This window comes from Hyperolius riggenbachi, chromosome 2 (assembly GCF_040937935.1).
Source record: "Hyperolius riggenbachi isolate aHypRig1 chromosome 2, aHypRig1.pri, whole genome shotgun sequence".
Taxonomy (NCBI): Eukaryota; Metazoa; Chordata; class Amphibia; order Anura; family Hyperoliidae; genus Hyperolius; species Hyperolius riggenbachi.
In genome coordinates this window covers 6,627,629-6,648,701 of record NC_090647.1, presented here as the reverse complement: position 1 = coordinate 6,648,701, position 21,073 = coordinate 6,627,629, and the positions used below count along the sequence as shown (strand labels likewise).

The window sequence follows — 21,073 nt, the reverse complement described above, 5'->3', positions numbered from 1 at the left end:
CCCAATCGCTCCAATGGTATTTGACCCATCCATTAACATTAGCTGAGCTTTTAGGGAAATCGCTAGCGGTTTGAATCGCTCCCTAAATGCTCAGAAAATGGCTCTAGTGAGTTCCAGACCTGAGTCTGGCTTTGCTCAGGAATCATTATAGCTGAGTCTGTCTTCTCTGGTGTCTTTTCAAGCCCAAGCCTGCCCCCCTGTGGCTCTGCTATAATGGCTCAGCTATAATGATTCTTGAGCAAAGCCACTGAATGGACAGTCAGGGATTTTATCAGGGCTGATAAGAAGCAGGCTGAGCAGTGAAGAATGAAGCAGAGAGCAGGGTGTTGTGTTTTCTCTCATGAGGATGCTTCGTCTCTGGTTCACTTTAAAGGATACCCGAAGTGACATGTGACATGATGAGATAGACATGGGTATGTACAGTGGAGCTGTGCTTTTAAGCGCAGGTAGATTTGGGCGCAGCCGGCGCCACCATAGACTACAGTCGCTCAGTGAGTAACGTCGGCTCTGTCAGAAGACGGAGCCGAGGTTGCTTTTAAAACACAATAATTCGGCTTCCAGCAAAAGCTGGAACCTGAATTATATCATTCTACACTGCCCATGGCGGCCTGGAGGGGGAATAGTAATGAACACGGCCGGGACTTGTGCAGAAGCAGGATCAACTATATACCGGCTGTATCCTGCGCCCAAGTCTCCCGTGCTGATTTCATATGTATGCAGGTAAAGTGCCTAGCACACAAATAACTGTGCTTGTGCCCTGGACATCCCTCCCTCATTGCAGAGCACATTACAGAAACACCAGTAAAGGAATCTAAAACATGTGACAAACTTCTATGGCCTCTCACTCCCACCAGGGGAACTTCAGTGGGGAAGACTTTGCAGGAGGAAATAGATTGGCTAGAGAGAAATGTTTTCGTGCATTGCCTCAGGCAGGGGTGCTATGATCAGGCAGCACACAGGAGAGAGGGCTGAACTGACGCTGTGGATCTACCAGTTTGGTTCCCCTACAGCGATAGTGATGGATGAGCATTCCTGTCTGATGTAAGTCACTGGGAGTTTCTGTGTGCCCCGGGCTTACAGTAGTGAGGGGACTGGGCAGTGAGCTGGGGAGATTGACTTGCACTTTGTATGTCCAGAGAGTATAGCTGCACACCTGACACCCTTTATAACAGTGGCAGCTTCTCCTACAGGCCGGTTTTAGGAAAGTCTTAACCCCTTCTGTACTATTTTTTTTACCATTTACCTCCAAACATCAATATCAAACTGCTACTTCATGCCTCACCCCATTGGCTTCAGACTACTGCTGCCCATAAACCCAAGTCTCTGCTGCACTCTATTATTAGTTTTAGCATTTATATACTGGCAAGTGCCAACATCTTCTGCATCACTGTACAGAGTGCATAGTCATGTCACTGACTGCCCTCAGAGGAGCTCACACTCTAATCCTACCATAGTCATAGTCTAATGTCCTACCATATTATTATTATGTATGTATATAGCACTGAGATCTCCTGCAGCACATTACAGGGTACATAGTCATGTCACTGACTGTCCTCAGAGGAGCTCACACTCTAATCCTACCATAGTCATAGTATAATGTCCTACCATATTATTATTATGTATTTATATAGGACTGACATCTCCTGCAGCACATTACAGAGTACATAGTCATGTCACTGACTGTCCTCAGAGGGGCTCACACTCTGATCCTACCATAGTCATAGTCTAATGTCCCACCATATTATTATTATGTATTTATATAGCACTGACATCTCCTGCAGCACATTACAGAGTACATAGCCATGTCACTGACTGTCCTCAGAGGAGCTCACACTCTAATCCTACCATAGTCATAGTGTAATGTCCTACCATATTATTATTATGTATTTATATAGCACTGACATCTTCTGCAGCACATTACCGAGTACATAGTCATGTCACTGACTGTCCCCAGAGGAGCTCACACTCTAATCCTACCATAGTCATAGTCTAATGTCCTGCCATATTATTATTATGTATTTATATAGCACTGACATCTTCTGCAGCACATTACAGGGTACATAGTCATGTCACTGACTGTCCTCAGAGGAGCTCACACTCTAATCCTACCATAGTCATAGTCTAATGTCCTGCCATATTATTATTATGTATTTATATAGCACTGAGATCTCCTGCAGCACATTACAGGGTACATAGTCATGTCACTGACTGTCCTCAGAGGGGCTCACACTCTGATCCTACCATAGTCATAGTCTAATGTCCCACCATATTATTATTATGTATTTATATAGCACTGACATCTCCTGCAGCACATTACAGAGTACATAGCCATGTCACTGACTGTCCTCAGAGGAGCTCACACTCTAATCCTACCATAGTCATAGTGTAATGTCCTACCATATTATTATTATGTATTTATATAGCACTGACATCTTCTGCAGCACATTACCGAGTACATAGTCATGTCACTGACTGTCCCCAGAGGAGCTCACACTCTAATCCTACCATAGTCATAGTCTAATGTCCTGCCATATTATTATTATGTATTTATATAGCACTGACATCTTCTGCAGCACATTACAGGGTACATAGTCATGTCACTGACTGTCCTCAGAGGGGCTCACACTCTAATCCTACCATAATCATAGTCTAATATCCTACCATATTATTATTATGTATTTATATAGCACTGACATCTCCTGCAGCACATTACAGAGTACATAGCCATGTCACTGACTGTCCTCAGAGGAGCTCACAATCTAATCCTACCATAGTCATAGTCTAATGTCCTACCAGATCATTATTATGTATTTATATAGCACTGACATCTTCTGCAGCACATTACAGAGTACATAGTCATGTCACTGACTGTCCTCAGAGGAGATCACAATCTAATCCTACCATAGTCATAGTCTAATGTCCTACCATATTATTATTATGTATTTATATAGCACTGACATCTTCTGCAGCACATTACAGAGTACATAGTCATGTCACTGACTGTCCTCAGAGGAGCTCACAATCTAATCCTACCATAGTCATAGTCTAATGTCCTACCAGATCATTATTATGTATTTATATAGCACTGACATCTTCTGCAGCACATTACAGAGTACATAGTCATGTCACTGACTGTCCTCAGAGGAGCTCACAATCTAATCCTACCATAGTCATAGTCTAATGTCCTACCAGATCATTATTATGTATTTATATAGCACTGACATCTTCTGCAGCACATTACAGAGTACATAGTCATGTCACTGACTGTCCCTCAGAGGAGCTCACACTCTAATCCTACCATAGTCATAGTCTAATGTCCTACCAGATCATTATTATGTATTTATATAGCACTGACATCTTCTGCAGCACATTACAGAGTACATAGTCATGTCACTGACTGTCCTCAGAGGAGATCACAATCTAATCCTACCATAGTCATAGTCTAATGTCCTACCATATTATTATTATGTATTTATATAGCACTGACATCTTCTGCAGCACATTACAGAGTACATAGTCATGTCACTGACTGTCCTCAGAGGAGCTCACACTCTAATCCTACCATAGTCATAGTCTAATGTCCTACCATATTATTATTATGTATTTATATAGCACTGACATCTTCTGCAGCACATTACAGAGTACATAGTCATGTCACTGACTGTCCTCAGAGGAGATCACAATCTAATCCTACCATAGTCATAGTCTAATGTCCTACCATATTATTATTATGTATTTATATAGCACTGACATCTCCTGCAGCACATTACAGAGTACATAGTCATGTCACTGACTGTCCTCAGAGGAGCTCACACTCTAATCCTACCATAGTCATAGTCTAATGTCCTACCATATTATTATTATGTATTTATATAGCAATGACATCTCCTGCAGCACATTACAGAGTACATAGTCATGTCACTGACTGTCCTCAGAGGAGCTCACACTCTAATCCTACCATAGTCATAGTCTAATGTCCTACCAGATCATTATTATGTATTTATATAGCTCTGACATCTTCTGCAGCACATTACAGAGTACATAGTCATGTCACTGACTGTCCTCAGAGGAGCTCACACTCTAATCCTACCATAGTCATAGTCTAATGTCCTACCAGATCATTATTATGTATTTATATAGCACTGACATCTTCTGCAGCACATTACAGAGTACATAGTCATGTCACTGACTGTCCTCAGAGGAGCTCACACTCTAATCCTACCATAGTCATAGTCTAATGTCCTACCATATTATTATTATGTATTTATATAGCACTCATCTCCTGCAGCACATTACAGAGTACATAGTCATGTCACTGACTGTCCTCAGAGGAGCTCACACTCTAATCCTACCATAGTCATAGTCTAATGTCCTACCAGATCATTATTATGTATTTATATAGCACTGACATCTTCTGCAGCACATTACAGAGTACATAGTCATGTCACTGACTGTCCTCAGAGGAGCTCACACTCTAATCCTACCATAGTCATAGTCTAATGTCCTACCATATTATTATTATGTATTTATATAGCAATGACATCTCCTGCAGCACATTACAGAGTACATAGTCATGTCACTGACTGTCCTCAGAGGGGCTCACAATCTAATCCTACCATAGTCATAGTGTAATGTCCTACCATATTATTATTATGTATTTATATAGCACTGACATCTTCTGCAGCACATTACAGAGTACATAGTCATGTCACTGACTGTCCTCAGAGGAGATCACAATCTAATCCTACCATAGTCATAGTCTAATGTCCTACCATATTATTATTATGTATTTATATAGCACTGACATCTTCTGCAGCACATTACAGAGTACATAGTCATGTCACTGACTGTCCTCAGAGGAGATCACAATCTAATCCTACCATAGTCATAGTCTAATGTCCTACCATATTATTATTATGTATTTATATAGCACTGACATCTCCTGCAGCACATTACAGAGTACATAGTCATGTCACTGACTGTCCTCAGAGGAGCTCACACTCTAATCCTACCATAGTCATAGTCTAATGTCCTACCATATTATTATTATGTATTTATATAGCACTGACATCTTCTGCAGCACATTACAGAGTACATAGTCATGTCACTGACTGTCCTCAGAGGAGATCACAATCTAATCCTACCATAGTCATAGTCTAATGTCCTACCATATTATTATTATGTATTTATATAGCACTGACATCTCCTGCAGCACATTACAGAGTACATAGTCATGTCACTGACTGTCCTCAGAGGAGCTCACACTCTAATCCTACCATAGTCATAGTCTAATGTCCTACCATATTATTATTATGTATTTATATAGCAATGACATCTCCTGCAGCACATTACAGAGTACATAGTCATGTCACTGACTGTCCTCAGAGGGGCTCACAATCTAATCCTACCATAGTCATAGTGTAATGTCCTACCATATTATTATTATGTATTTATATAGCACTGACATCTTCTGCAGCACATTACAGAGTACATAGTCATGTCACTGACTGTCCTCAGAGGAGCTCACACTCTAATCCTACCATAGTCATAGTCTAATGTCCTACCATATTATTATTATGTATTTATATAGCACTGACATATTCTGTAGCACATTACAGAGTACATAGTCATGTCACTGACTGTTCTCAGAGGAGCTCACAATCTAATCCTACCATAGTCATAGTCTAATGTCCTACCATATTATTATTATGTATTTATATAGCACTGACATCTTCTGCAGCACATTACAGAGTACATAGTCATGTCACTGACTGTCCTCAGAGGGGCTCACAATCTAATCTATGTATGTATTGTATAGTGTAGTCTGTAGTGCTACATGCTATCATGTAACATCCCCATCTCTGTTCATTTACTCTTAATTTCCAGTTTGTTTTCCTGGCAGATCGATTCTTCCAGGCCATGCCCCAATTTTGAAATTGTTTCCCAAATCTAACTGATTCAGTCAGTGTCAGATCCTATTTTCCTCCACCATCTATGGCTCCCACCCATTCTGGCAACAGACTCCATGCATAGCTGTGATACACTGCTGTCCCAGAATGCTCCTGTGACACAGTGCTGCGTTCCATGCATTTCAAATGCAGCCCCCCCAAGCATATTCCTGTAACGCATATTCACATATGCCTCCCCTCCCATAACATGCTAGAGGAAGCAATTTAGTTGAGAATTTGTCATGTGTATAGTTTCCCCACAACGTTGGTAGATCGTTAAATTTACATACCAAGACACTATGTGCCAGCCTCCCACCTGCCCCCCCTTTCTTCATTAAGTAGTAAGTCTAGCTCAGCCGTGTGCCTTCTAAGACCTTGCTCCCTAGAACTGGCAACCTAATGATTAAACGTGAAGAGCGATATTGGTCAACCATGTACACGGACCTTTGGTCTTAGGAGGGGCGTTCGGTGATGCCTTGGGTAGCTAAAAATACAAATCTGGCCTTGGTTGAGGGAGCCCGGGTGCCAGCAAGAGGCAAATGGCATCACCACCTGTACTGGAAGGGAAGGGGCGTATTTTTTGACACTCGCCCTGGTAGCAGTTTCATCTAGAAACTGCACTGGCTATATGCATTCTACAGGCTGTAATGATCCTGGAATATCATGAATTTTCCGAGTTGGATACATAGTCTAACCATACATTCCATAAGTTATGGAAGGGGGAAGAATCTCCCACACAGATCTTTATAAACAAATGGAAGCCCTAAACCATCTTCCACTTTGGGACAAGTCCACCAAGTGTGATAGAAAGAGCCATCTTCCGGACAGCCTCTAAAACAATGACTTGAATGTTCATTTGAGAAGCAGCTGAGTCCCAAAGGGGTTAGATAAGTTCTAAAAAGAGTTTTGGTGGAAGTCTCAATCAGAGAAGAATTGCTGGAGCATTTCAATGTGTTTCTCCAAATGAGAGAGCACTGTTCAGGGGAGATTTGTGTACCAATGTCCGATTCCCAGGCCTTCTAATCAATAATCAATAATCAATCAATCTAATCAATAACAGGTGGTGAGGTTAAGAGCCTGTAAATTAAGGAGTTAGGGTCCATTCACACTTGAGCAGAAATCACACGATTCCCGCTCACCACAAACCGTTAGCGTTTGTTTTTACTGCTAGCCATTTAATCCTATGGCAGTGTTCTCACCGCCATTAACCGCAAATGCGTTACATGCAGCGTTTTGCTGGTGATTCCCGAGCGACCGTGATTAGCATGTATAGAACCGCTAATCGCGATCGCTTCCAAAACGCTACAGTGTCCAGTGATTTTTCTGTGTTAATCGCGGAACAATCACTTCCACATAATGTTAGTGGTAATCGCCGGCGTTTTGCGATTTTAGATGTGAACGGGGCCTTCGTTTTGGTAGCTTCCCCTTCGCCGTTAATTTTGATCTCTAGTTCCATCGGTTTAATAGTGGACCTAAGTGATCTATACAAGTTGTAGAAGGGATGAATAAGAATGTACCTATAATATTCTTTCAGGGGTATAATATTATTATTATTATTATTATTATTATTATTATTATGTAGTGAATGTGTTCTCGGTAAAGAAATAAGAGGGGGCTGCCATTTTTAGCTTTGTGGCAAACTACAGGCCGAACCCTATAAGTATATGCTGAGGAGGAGAAGGAGAGGAGGCGGGACCTGAGAAGGAGGAGAGGAGGTGGGACCTGAGAAGAGGAGAGGTGGCGGGACCTGAGAAGGAGGAGAGGAGGCGGGACCTGAGAAGGAGAGGAGAGGAGGCAGGACCTGAGAAGGAGGAGAGGAGGTGGGACCTGAGAAGGAGGAGAGGAGGCAGGGCCTGAGAAGAAGGAGAGGAGGCGGGGTCTGACAAGGAGGAGAGGAGGTGGGACCTGAGAAGGAGGAGAAGAGGCAGGGCCTGAGAAGAAGGAGAGGAGGCGGGATCTGAGAAGGAGGAGAGAAGGCAGGGCCTGAGAAGGAGGAGAGGAGGTGGGACCTGATAAGGAGAGGAGGTGGGACCTGAGAAAGAGGAGAGGAGGTGGGACCTGAGAAGGAGGAGAGGAGGCAGGGCCTGAGAAGGAGGAGATGAGGTGGGACCTGATAAGAAGGAGAGGAGGCGGGACCTGAGAAAGAGGAGAGGAGGTGGGACCTGAGAAGGAGGAGAGGAGGCGGGATCTGAGAAGGAGGAGAGAAGGCAGGGCCTGAGAAGGAGGAGAGGAGGTGGGACCTGATAAGGAGAGGAGGCGGGACCTGAGAAAGAGGAGAGGAGGTGGGACCTGAGAAGGAGGAGAGGAGGCAGGGCCTGAGAAGGAGGAGATGAGGTGGGACCTGAGAAGGAGGAGAGGAGGCGGGATATGAGAAGGAGGAGAGAAGGCAGGGCCTGAGAAGGAGGAGAGGAGGTGGGACCTGATAAGAAGGAGAGGAAGCGGGTACTGAGAAAGAGGAGAGGAGGTGGGACCTGAGAAGGAGGAGAGGAGGCAGGGCCTAAGAAGGAGGTGGAACCTGATAAGAAGGAGAGGAGGCGTGACCTGAGAAAGAGGAGAGGAGGTGGGACCTGAGAAGGAGGAGAGGAGGCAGGGCCTGAGAAGAGAAGGAGGAGAGGAGGCGGGACCTGAGAAGGAGGAGAGGAGGCAGGGCCTGAGAAGGAGGAGAGGAGGAGGGGCCTGAGAAGGAGGAGAGGAGGCGGGACCTGAGAAGAAGGAGAGGAGGCAGGGCCTGAGAAGGAGGAGAGGAGGCGGGACCTGAGAAGGAGGAGAGGAGGCAGGGCCTGAGAAGGAGGAGAGGAGGTGGGACCTGAGAAGAAGGAGAGGAGGCAGGGCCTGAGAAGGAGGAGAGGAGGCGGGACCTGAGAAGGAGGAGAGGAGGAGGCAGGGCCTGAGAAGGAGGAGAGGAGGAGGCAGGATGTAGAGTCCTTCATTAGATGCACCACAACATCCTAAACATTTTCTTTTTCCGCAAAACAGACTAAAGGAACCTATAGACACATAGATTTTCTCATTTGATTCCCTGCAAAAATTATTTGAAAGTATCCATCAGACAGGATGGAAACTGTAGGCTGATGCAGGGCACAGTGGTGGTAGATCAATGACCCTTAACGCTGCACTGCATGGAATGATTCAATGCTGCATGTTGATGGTGGAAATCAATTCCTTCTGATATTAATGGATTGGAGCATTGGGGTCTCAATTCTGGCGGGGTTTTCAAACAAATGACCTCAATGGCCTCAATTCTGGTAGCTATGTGAGGTAAATATTTTTTTGTAGGTAAAATATCTCATGCAGTATTTACCTCTTTATATAGCAATTCTGAAAGTTTTTTCTCCATTTCCGAACATGAGGTAAAGCATGAGGTAAAACATGAGGTAAATGCATAAAGTGAGGTAAAACATGAGGTATTTCAGTGGTACGCATGCAGTAAATAAATAATAATAGCCAGTTCGGCCTTTCTGGAGGAGCTTTCTCGTCCAGAAAGGCACTGCTGCTTTGAATGTGTGGTGCGCGCGATCGGGCGCGCGCGCACTCACCGCCCGCCGCTAGCCCCCCAATCAGTGAATGGGAATATAATTCCCATTCACCGATCTAACTTCCCCGCAGAAATACTGACGTTTTCTCTCCAGAGAGCGTGGTATTTCTGCCCCCAGGAAACAACTCCTCTGAATTTTGGTTCCTGGATGCGAGATCGTTCGCATCCAGGACTTTTCTCACTGTGGCCATCTTGTGGCCAAATAGTAAACTGCACCCACATACATTTTTAATTAAAGAATTTGCTTATTTTACATGTAAAATAAGCAGTTTCCCTCCCACACCAAAAATTACCCACATACATTTTTTATTAAAAAAAAAAAAAATTAAAAAAATACAATAAAAAAAAAAAAACAACATAAATAGTTACCCAAGGGTCTAAACTTTTTAAATATACATGTCAAGAGAGTATGTTATTATATTATTTAAAATTATAAGCTTATAAATAGTGATGGACGCAAATTGAAAAAATGCACCTTTATTTCTAAATGAAATATCGGCAACATAAATTGTGATAGGGACATCGTTTAAATGGTGTAATAACCGGAACAGATGGGCAAATAAAATACATGGGTTTTAATTACGGTAGCGTATATTAATTTCAAACTATAATGGCCAAAAACTGAGAAATAATGAATTTTTTTCATTTCTTTCTTAATTTTCCTGTTGAAATGGATTTAGAAAAAAATAATTCTTAGCAAAATGTACCACCCAAAGAAAGCCTAATTAGTGACGGAAAAAACAAGATCTAGATCAATTGATTGTGATAAGTAGCAATAAAGTTATAGGCGAATGAATGGGAGGTGAACGTTGCTCGGATGCATGAGATTTTCGGCACTGCGGCGCTGAACCGGATAGTCTTTAATTGTCTTCCATAACTTAGGATTTGGATTTGTCTTCCATAAGTTTGGAAGATTTTTTTTTTTTTTTTATGAGTAGGAAGGTGTATTTGATTATGTAGCAACCTATGAAAAGTATAATTATAGACATCCCTAAAAAAAAAAAAATCCAGTAAATATTTGGAGTTTTCTTTCTACTATTCTTTTCTATTACACAGCCTGAATAGGAACGACACTAAAAACTGCACAATGCATACAAATTGACTTTACCTCCAGGTACAGGCGGGTCTTACACTGATTGGTAAATTATGTGCTAACATGCCCCCTAATTTCCATGAGAATAGCTCTTTTCTGTAAAATTACCTCATGAGGTAAAACATGACTAAAACCTACCAGAATTGCTAAATGTCATTACCTCATGAGGTAAATTACCTCACATGAGGTAATTTGTTTGATAACCCTACCAGAATTAAGGCCATTGTATGGTAATTTACCTCATGAGGTAATGACATTTAGCAATTCTTCTGGTATGTTTTAGTTATGTTTTACCTCATGCAGTAAATTATGAGGTAATTTGTGAGGTAATTTGTATTAATTTTACTGAAAATAGCTATTCTCATGGAAATTAGGGGGCGTGTTAACACATAATTTACCGATCAGTGTAAGACCTGCCTGTACCTGGAGGTAAAGTCAATTTGTATGCATTGTGCAATTTTTAGTGGAGTCCTTATTGCTGTTTTAGTGGAGTTCCTATTCAGACTGTATAAGGCCTGGAACCCACCACACATCGCTACAGCTAATCGCAATCACTAGTGATTTGTATGAGCGTTTTGTAAGCGATTTTATCGGCGTTTTTGGTAGCGATTTGAAAACGTGTAAGGTTTTTGCCAGCGATTGTGTAGCGATTAGCGTTTAGTGTTTTTAACTCTGATTGGTGCTTTCAATTAATTTTAATTTGTTTATGGCGTGCAGTAACTTCAAAACGCTAGCAAAATCGCAATTTGGTCATCGCAATTGCTCCAGTGGAATTTGGCCCATCCATTAACATTAGCTGAGCATTTAGGGAAATCGCTAGCAGTTTAAATCGCTCCCTAAACGTTCGGAAAATTGCTTTAGTGGGTTCCAGCCCTAATAGAAAGAAACGGTAGAAATAAAATTCCAAATATTTGCTGGATTTGTTTCCATAGGGGATGGCGATAAATATACGTTTCATAGAATGCTACATAATCAAGTACACCTTCCCCCTCAAAGAAAAAAATATATCTTCCAATGATGACTAACCTAACTTATGGAAGACAATTAACCACTTCACCACTGAGGGGTTTTACCCCCTGAGCACCAGAGCAATTTTCACCTTTCAGCGCTCCTTCCATTCATTCGTCTATAACTTTATCATTACTTATCACAATGAAATGAACTATATCTTGTTCTTTTCGCCACCAATTAGGCTTTCTTTAGGTGGGACATTATGCCAAGAATTATTTTATTCTAAATGTGTTTTAATAGGAAAAATGTGGGAAAAAATTAATTATTTTTCAGGTTTCGGCCATTATAGTTTTTAAATAATGCATGCTACTGTGATTAAAACCCATGAAATGTATTTGCCCTTTTGTCCCGGTTATAAAACTTATTAAATTATGTCCCTATCACAATGTTTGGCGCCAATATTTTATTTGGAAATAAAGGTGCATTTTTTTCAGTTTTGCGTCCATCCCTAATTACAAGCCCATAGCTTATAAAGTAACAGTGTTATACCCTCCTAAAATAAGTATTTAAAAAATACAGTCCCTAAGGTAACTATTTATGTATTTTTTTTTAATTGTACATTTTAAAAAAAAAATTTAATTACAAAAAAAAAAAAAAAATGGGGAGTGTGGGAGGTAATGAGTTAATTTTTTTGTGTATATGTAATTCATTTGTATGTGAAAAAATGTTTAGGGTGTAGTTTTACTATTTGGCCACAAGATGGCAACAGTAACTTTTTGTTTAATGCGACCTCCAAGTGTCCTTCTGGAGGCTTGGAGGAAGTACAAGGAGGCTGGTAATGTGTTTTTTTTTTTCACAATGATCGCGCTGCTCATTGGAGAGCAGGGGATCATTGCAGGGCTTAGATCAACGAACGGGAATGGATTTTCCCGTTCATTGATCTCCGGGCGAGCGGCGGGCGGAGTGATTACGAGCGGGAGCGCGGACAGCGGCGGGAGCGCGGAAAGTATGGATTTCTCCGTCCCTGGGGGTTAAAGGATGGGAAAAAGGACGGAGAAATTTGTACGGGTGGGGGTAAAGTGGTTAAAGACTACTGTTATTTATGTACTGCATGCTTTCCGCTGAAATACTGCACGTTTTACCGCACTTTATGCATTTACTACACGTTTTGCAGAAAAATCTTTCAGGATTGCTAAAAAAAAGAGAGGAAAATACCGCATGAGGTATTTTACCTACAAAAAAAAAATATATATATATATTTACCTCACATAGCAACCAGAATTGAGGCCTGGGTGGAAATCTATGTGTATGGACAGCTTCACTTTCATTTTTTGTCTTATGAGATTTCACTAGTAATGAATAATGTGAAATCATTTTATCAGATCATATTGACTTTTTTTTTCCTTTTACATAGATGCCAAAACGTGCGATGATTGTAACTCGACAACAGATTCCATCTGTGACAGTAGATCTGGCTATGTGTTGTGCTCCTGTAAATCCGGGATGGTAGGAAATGGATGGAACTGCACTATTATGGCGTTCTGTGATAGATATGTCTGTTGTCCTGATGGCTACTCCTGGGATGCACAGCAGAAGCAATGTGTGGACATCGATGAGTGTGCCAGCTCTACACTGAACAAGTGTTCTCCAACAGACACCTGTGTCAACAAGAATGGAAATTACTTGTGCGTTGCCAACAAGAGTGCCCCTTGTGGAGGAGCCAGCAACTGCACCAGTGACCAGGACTGTCTGAGCATCAGTGGGGCAGCTCAGTGTGCGGACCCTTGTTATAACTACCAACAGATCAATGGAACCAACCGGCTGGCCACCATCAACTCCACCGGAAGATTCCCCACTGACCGGAACCTCTTTGGTTGGTTCCGCTACATTGGTAATGGACTCAGCCTGAAGGAAGGGTGTGTGGAACCTCTGAAGTGTGGATCCCTGGAGCCGTTCACTCTAGGAGGAAGCCACCCAAACATTCTAGATGGAATAAAGACTGTACCTCTGTTGATCAACAGTGTAGCCTCTGGCTGTTACACAGGAGGCAATATTCTGGTGAAGGCCTGTCCAGGTGGATATTATGTCTACAAGTTCTCGGGAACCCTCAAATATGATGTCTACTGCACAGGTGAGTCACTATTGCCTGTAAGAGTGAGAAGCTTATTTCACAAGCTCAGAGGATAATCAGGATTCTCTGTTTAGCCACATCACACTAACTTGTTAATCCAGCAGGTGTGTCCTGATTTTCCTTCCCCCTGCTGCAGAAATCGGCATGGACCATTGTTTCTGCTCCCTGGAGGGTCATGCCGTAGCTGGTTTCTAGCCCCATGTAGAGATGGCCCAAACCTCTGACGACCATAGCCCCTTAAGAGAAAGTGTCATTATAGCCTTGCTGTAACATAGATTGTAGTGTAACTATTTCAACTAATGTACCCTTCTTAAACTTGAAGATTGTATACAAACATATGCAGACTGCAAAGTGGCGCAGCGGAAGTGTACTGGGCCCATAACCCAGAGGTTGATGGATGGAAACCATCCACTGCTAGGCATGATTTCATTTTTGCACCTCGATTTATCGCATATGCAAAACAGTTTCCATTGCCCTGTAAGAGAAAGTGTAATAAGGGCCCTGCCATACGATAGCTAAAACTTCTCCTGGGTCTTTCTTGTAGTTGAAGAGGTGAGTGAACTGTGACATCACACTTAAAAAAAAAAAAAAAAAAAACAGCAAACAGAGAAGCTTCCCCATATTGGAGCATTGGATTTGGTAAAGTCTTAAAGGGGAACTTAAGAGAGAGGTATATGGAGGCTGTCATGTTTATTTCCTTTTAGACAATACCAGTTGCCTGGCAGCCCTGCTGATCCTCTGCCTCTAATACTATTAGCCATAGCCCCTGAACAAGCATGCAGCAGATCAGGTGTTTCAGTGGTTCAGACTTATAAGTCTGATCTGACAAGACTAGCTGCATGCTTGTTTCTGGTTTTAATCAGATACTACTGCAGAGAAATAGACCAGCAGGGCTGCCAGGCAACTGGTATTGATTAAAAGGAAATAAACATGACAGCCTCCATATACCTCTCTCTTCAGTTCCCCTTTAAGCCAATGTGTTGTAAGACACAAGTAAGCTTTAGGTTAGCAGGAATGGTTGCATGGCCACCTAGCTTTTCATCCTTCCCAGGCCAGCTAGGCTGACTTCAGCCTGTAGCGTTGGTGGTATAGTGGTGAGCTGCCCTCCAAGCAGGTGACCTGGGTTTGATTCCTGGCCAATGTATATGAGCGTGCTTTTGACATCCTACAAATCCCTGGAAGACAAGATCCTCCTCTTCCGGAGGGGGAGGAGGGAGGAGAGAGCTGTTGTGTGGTGATATATAAGGAATAACAATCAGCCAGGAGCAAGCTAACAAGCCTACAAGAGCCTAACTAAGCTTTCCCTAGCAGATATCTGGATCCGACATAGTACTCTGTACAGTGCTGCAGAAGATGTCAGTGCTATATAAACACATAATAATAATATGGTAGGACATTAGACTATGACTGTAGTAGGATTAGAGTGTGAGCTCCTCTGAGGACAGTCAGTGACATGACTATGTACTCTGTACAGTGCTGCAGAAGATGTCAGTGCTATATAAACACATAATATTAATATGGTAGGACATTAGACTATGACTGTAGTAGGATTAGAGTGTGAGCTCCTCTGAGGACAGTCAGTGACATGACTATGTACTCTGTAATGTGCTGCAGAAGATGTCAGTGCTATATAAATACATAATAATAATATGGTAGGACATTAGACTATGACTATGGTAGGATTAGAGTGTGAGCTCCTCTGAGGACAGTCAGTGACATGACTATGTACTCTGTAATGTGCTGCAGGAGATGTCAGTGCTATATAAATACATAATAATAATATAGTAGGACATTAGACAATGACTATGGTAGGATTAGATTGTGAGCTCCTCTGAGGACAGTCAGTGACATGATTATATACTCTGTAATGTGCTGCAGAAGATGTCAGTGCTATATAAATACATAATAATAATATGGTAGGACATTAGACTATGACTATGGTAGGATTAGAGTGTGAGCTCCTCTGAGGACAGTCAGTGACATGACTATGTACTCTGTAAAGTACTGCAGGAGATGTCAGTGCTATATAAATACATAATAATAGTATGGTAGGGCATTACGCTGTGACTATGGTAGGATTAGATTGTGAGCTCCTCTGAGGACAGTCAGTGACATGACTATGTACTCTGTAATGTGCTGCAGAAGATGTCAGTGCTATATGAATACATAATAATAATATGGTAGGACATTACACTATGACTGTGGTAGGATTAGAGTGTGAGCTCCCCTGAGGACAGTCAGTGACAGGACTATGTACTCTGTAATGTGCTGCAGAAGATGTCAGTGCTATATAAATACATAATAATAATATGGGAGGACATTAGACTATGACTATGGTAGGCTTAGAGTGTGAGCTCCTCTGAGGACAGTCAGTGACATGACTATGTACTCTGTAATGTGCTGCAGAAGATGTCAGTGCTATATAAATACATAATAATAATATGGTAGGACATTACACTATGACTATGGTAGGATTAGAGTGTGAGCTCCTCTGAGGACAGTCAGTGACATGACTATGTACTCTGTAATGTGCTGCAGGAGATGTCAGTGCTATATAAATACATAATAATAATATGGTAGGACATTAGACTATGACTATGGTAGGATTAGAGTGTGAGCTCCTCTGAGGACAGTCAGTGACATGACTACGTACTCTGTACAGTGCTGCAGAAGATGTCAGTGCTATATAAATACATAATAATAATATGGTAGGACATTACACTATGACTATGGTAGGATTAGAGTGTGAGCTCCTCTGAGGACAGTCAGTGACATGACTATGTACTCTGTAATGTGCTGCAGGAGATGTCAGTGCTATATAAATACATAATAATAATATGGTAGGACATTAGACTATGACTATGGTAGGATTAGAGTGTGAGCTCCTCTGAGGACAGTCAGTGACATGACTATGTACTCTGTAATGTGCTGCAGAAGATGTCAGTGCTATATAAATACATAATAATAATATGGTAGGACATTACACTATGACTATGGTAGGATTAGAGTGTGAGCTCCTCTGAGGACAGTCAGTGACATGACTATGTACTCTGTAATGTGCTGCAGGAGATGTCAGTGCTATATAAATACATAATAATAATATGGTAGGACATTAGACTATGACTATGGCAGGATTAGATTGTGAGCTCCTCTGAGGACAGTCAGTGACATGACTATGTACTCTGTAATGTGCTGCAGAAGATGTCAGTGCTATATAAATACATAATAATAATATGGTAGGACATTACACTATGACTATGGTAGGGGTTAGATGGTGAGCTCCTCTGAGGACAGTCAGTGACATGACTATGTACTCTGTAATGTGCTGCAGGAGATGTCAGTGCTATATAAATACATAATAATAATATGGTAGGACATTACACTATGACTATGGTAGGGGTTAGATGGTGAGCTCTTCTGAGACCAGTCAGTGACATGACTATGTACTGTGTAATGTGCTGCAGAAGATGTCAGTGCTATATAAATACATAATAATATGGCAGGACATTAGACTATGACTTTGGTAGGATTAGAGTGTGAGCTCCTCTGAGGACAGTCAGTGACATGACTATGTACTCTGTAATGTGCTGCAGAAGATGTCAGTGCTATATAAATACATAATAATAATATGGTAGGACATTAGACTATGACTATGGTAGGATTAGATTGTGAGCTCCTCCGAGGACAGTCAGTGACATGACTATGTACTCTGTAATGTGCTGCAGAAGATGTCAGTGCTATATAAATACATAATAATAATATGGTAGGACATTAGACTATGACTATGGTAGGATTAGAGTGTGAGCTCCTCTGAGGACAGTCAGTGACATGACTATGTACTCTGTACAGTGCTGCAGAAGATGTCAGTGCTATATAAATACATAATAATAATATGGTAGGACATTAGACTAGGACTATGGTAGGATTAGAGTGTGAGCTCCTCTGAGGACAGTCAGTGACATGACTATGTACTCTGTAATGTGCTGCAGGAGATGTCAGTGCTATATAAATACATAATAATAGTATGGGAGGACATTAGACTATGACTATGGTAGGATTAGAGTGTGAGCTCCTCTGAGGACAGTCAGTGACAGGACTATGTACTCTGTAAAGTGCTGCAGAAGGTGTCAGTGCTATATAAATACATAATAATAATAATATGGCAGGATATTAGACTATGACTATGGTAGGATTAGAGTGTGAGCTCCTCTGAGGACAGTCAGTGACATGACTATGTACTCTGTAATGTGCTGCAGAAGATGTCAGTGCTATATAAATACATAATAATAATATGGTAGGACATTAGACTATGACTATGGTAGGATTAGATTGTGAGCTCCTCCGAGGACAGTCAGTGACATGACTATGTACTCTGTAATGTGCTGCAGAAGATGTCAGTGCTACATAAATACATAATAATAATATGGTAGGACATTAGACTATGACTATGGTAGGATTAGAGTGTGAGCTCCTCTGAGGACAGTCAGTGACATGACTATGTACTCTGTACAGTGCTGCAGAAGATGTCAGTGCTATATAAATACATAATAATAATATGGTAGGACATTAGACTAGGACTATGGTAGGATTAGAGTGTGAGCTCCTCTGAGGACAGTCAGTGACATGACTATGTACTCTGTAATGTGCTGCAGGAGATGTCAGTGCTATATAAATACATAATAATAGTATGGGAGGACATTAGACTATGACTATGGTAGGATTAGAGTGTGAGCTCCTCTGAGGACAGTCAGTGACAGGACTATGTACTCTGTAAAGTGCTGCAGAAGGTGTCAGTGCTATATAAATACATAATAATAATAATATGGCAGGACATTAGACTATGACTATGGTAGGATTAGAGTGTGAGCTCCTCTGAGGACAGTCAGTGACATGACTATGTACTCTGTAATGTGCTGCAGAAGATGCCAGTGCTATATAAATACATAATAATAATATGGTAGGACATTAGACTATGACTATGGCAGGATTAGATTGTGAGCTCCTCTGAGGACAGTCAGTGACATGACTATGTACTCTGTAATGTGCTGCAGAAGATGTCAGTGTTATATAAATACATAATAATAATATGGTAGGACATTAGACTATGACTATGGCAGGATTAGATTGTGAGCTCCTCTGAGGACAGTCAGTGACATGACTATGTACTCTGTAATGTGCTGCAGGAGATGTCAGTGCTATATAAATACATAATAATAATATGGTAGGACATTACACTAGGACTATGGTAGGGGTTAGATGGTGAGCTCCTCTGAGGACAGTCAGTGACATGACTATGTACTGTGTAATGTGCTGCAGAAGATGTCAGTGCTATATAAATACATAATAATATGGCAGGACATTAGACTATGACTATGGTAGGGATTAGAGTGTGAGCTCCTCTGTGGACAGTCAGTGACATGACTATGTACTCTGTAATGTGCTGCAGAAGATGTCAGTGCTATATAAATACATAATAATAATATGGTAGGACATTACACTATGACTGTGGTAGGATTAGAGTGTGAGCTCCTCTGAGGACAGTCAGTGACATGACTATGTACTCTGTAATGTGCTGCAGAAGATGTCAGTGCTATATAAATACATAATAATAATATGGTAGGACATTAGACTATGACTATGGTAGGATTAGAGTGTGAGCTCCTCTGAGGACAGTCAGTGACATGACTATGTACTCTGTAATGTGCTGCAGAAGATGTCAGTGCTATATAAATACATAATAATAATATGGTAGGACATTACACTATGACTGTGGTAGGATTAGAGTGTGAGCTCCTCTGAGGACAGTCAGTGACATGACTATGTACTCTGTAATGTGCTGCAGAAGATGTCAGTGCTATATAAATACATAATAATAATATGGTAGGACATTAGACTATGACTGTGGTAGGATTAGAGTGTGAGCTCCTCTGAGGACAGTCAGTGACATGACTATGTAGTCTGTAATGTGCTGCAGGAGATGTCAGTGCTATATAAATACATAATAATATGGTAGGACATTACACTATGACTATGGTAGGATTAGAGTGTGAACTCCTCTGAGGACAGTCAGTGACATGACTATGTACTCTGTAATGTGCTGCAGGAGATGTCAGTGCTACATAAATACATAATGATAATATGGTAGGACATTAGACTATGACTATGGTAGGTTTAGAGTGTGAGCTCCTCTGAGGACAGTCAGTGACATGACTATGTACTCTGTAATGTGCTGCAGAAGATGTCAGTGCTATATAAATACATAATAATAATATGGTAGGACATAGGACTATGACTATGGTAGGATTAGAGTGTGAGCTCCTCTGAGGACAGTCAGTGACATGACTATGTACTCTGTAATGTGCTGCAGGAGATGTCAGTGCTATATAAATACATAATAATATGGTAGGACATTACACTATGACTATGGTAGGATTAGAGTGTGAGTTCCTCTGAGGACAGTCAGTGACATGACTATGTACTCTGTAATGTGCTGCAGGAGATGTCAGTGCAACATAAATACATAATAATAATATGGTAGGACATTAGACTATGACTATGGTAGGATTAGAGTGTGAGCTCCTCTGAGGACAGTCAGTGACATGACTATGTACTCTGTAATGTGCTGCAGAAGATGTCAGTGCTATATAAATGCATAATAATAATATGGTGGGACATTAGACTATGACTATGGTAGGATTAGAGTGTGAGCTCCTCTGAGGACAGTCAGTGACATGACTATGTACTCTGTAATGTGCTGCAGAAGATGTCAGTGCTATATAAATGCATAATAATAATATGGTGGGACATTAGACTATGACTATGGTAGGATTAGATTGTGAGCTCCTCTGAGGACAGTCAGTGACATGACTATGTACTCTGTAATGTGCTGCAGAAGATTGTCTACATGCAATTGTAGAAAACTGTCACAAATGTACGCAGTGGAAACAGTACTAACAGAGCTTGTACATGCATGCTGGATTGTTTGGGACATGCTAATTTGCACTGGGCAGCTAGTAATGGTCAAATGTAGGAACATGTGAGCAGTGCAGTCTGATGGAAAGTGAATATACATTTCCCCTCAGCTGTAAGAGCTGTTCCTCACCACATGCAGCATTGTGTAGGGGGAACTCTTCTCTGGTGGGTGGGCTACAGCCATGTGTTAGGTCTGTGAGCAAATACACCTCTGATCAGGTTACAAGTTGTGTCCCCTTTTTAATCTTTTCTAATAGAAGTTAGCATTGCAACCCCCTCCCCCCTCTACACTTACTCTCTACTTGCTGACAGTGTAATTAGTAGCCAGAGAAGCAGCATCAGCAGCGCTGCTCTCTCCACTCACATGGAACAACGAGGTTGCACTCACTCCTAGGAACTGTATGTCACACACAGGCTGTCTCCTCACTGTGCAACAGCATCAG

At 41.5% G+C, this 21,073-nt stretch overlaps 1 protein-coding gene across 1 annotated transcript in view; it reads left to right on the top strand.

Annotated features, from left to right (window-relative positions):
* LOC137542163 (uromodulin-like) overlaps positions 1–21,073 on the top strand; it is a 44,304-nt gene that overhangs the window by 6,795 nt on the left and 16,436 nt on the right. The window contains exon 2 of the mRNA XM_068263885.1: positions 12,942–13,662. Within this exon, the coding sequence (XP_068119986.1) occupies positions 12,942–13,662 (721 nt within the window). The remainder of the gene's footprint in view (positions 1–12,941; positions 13,663–21,073) is intronic.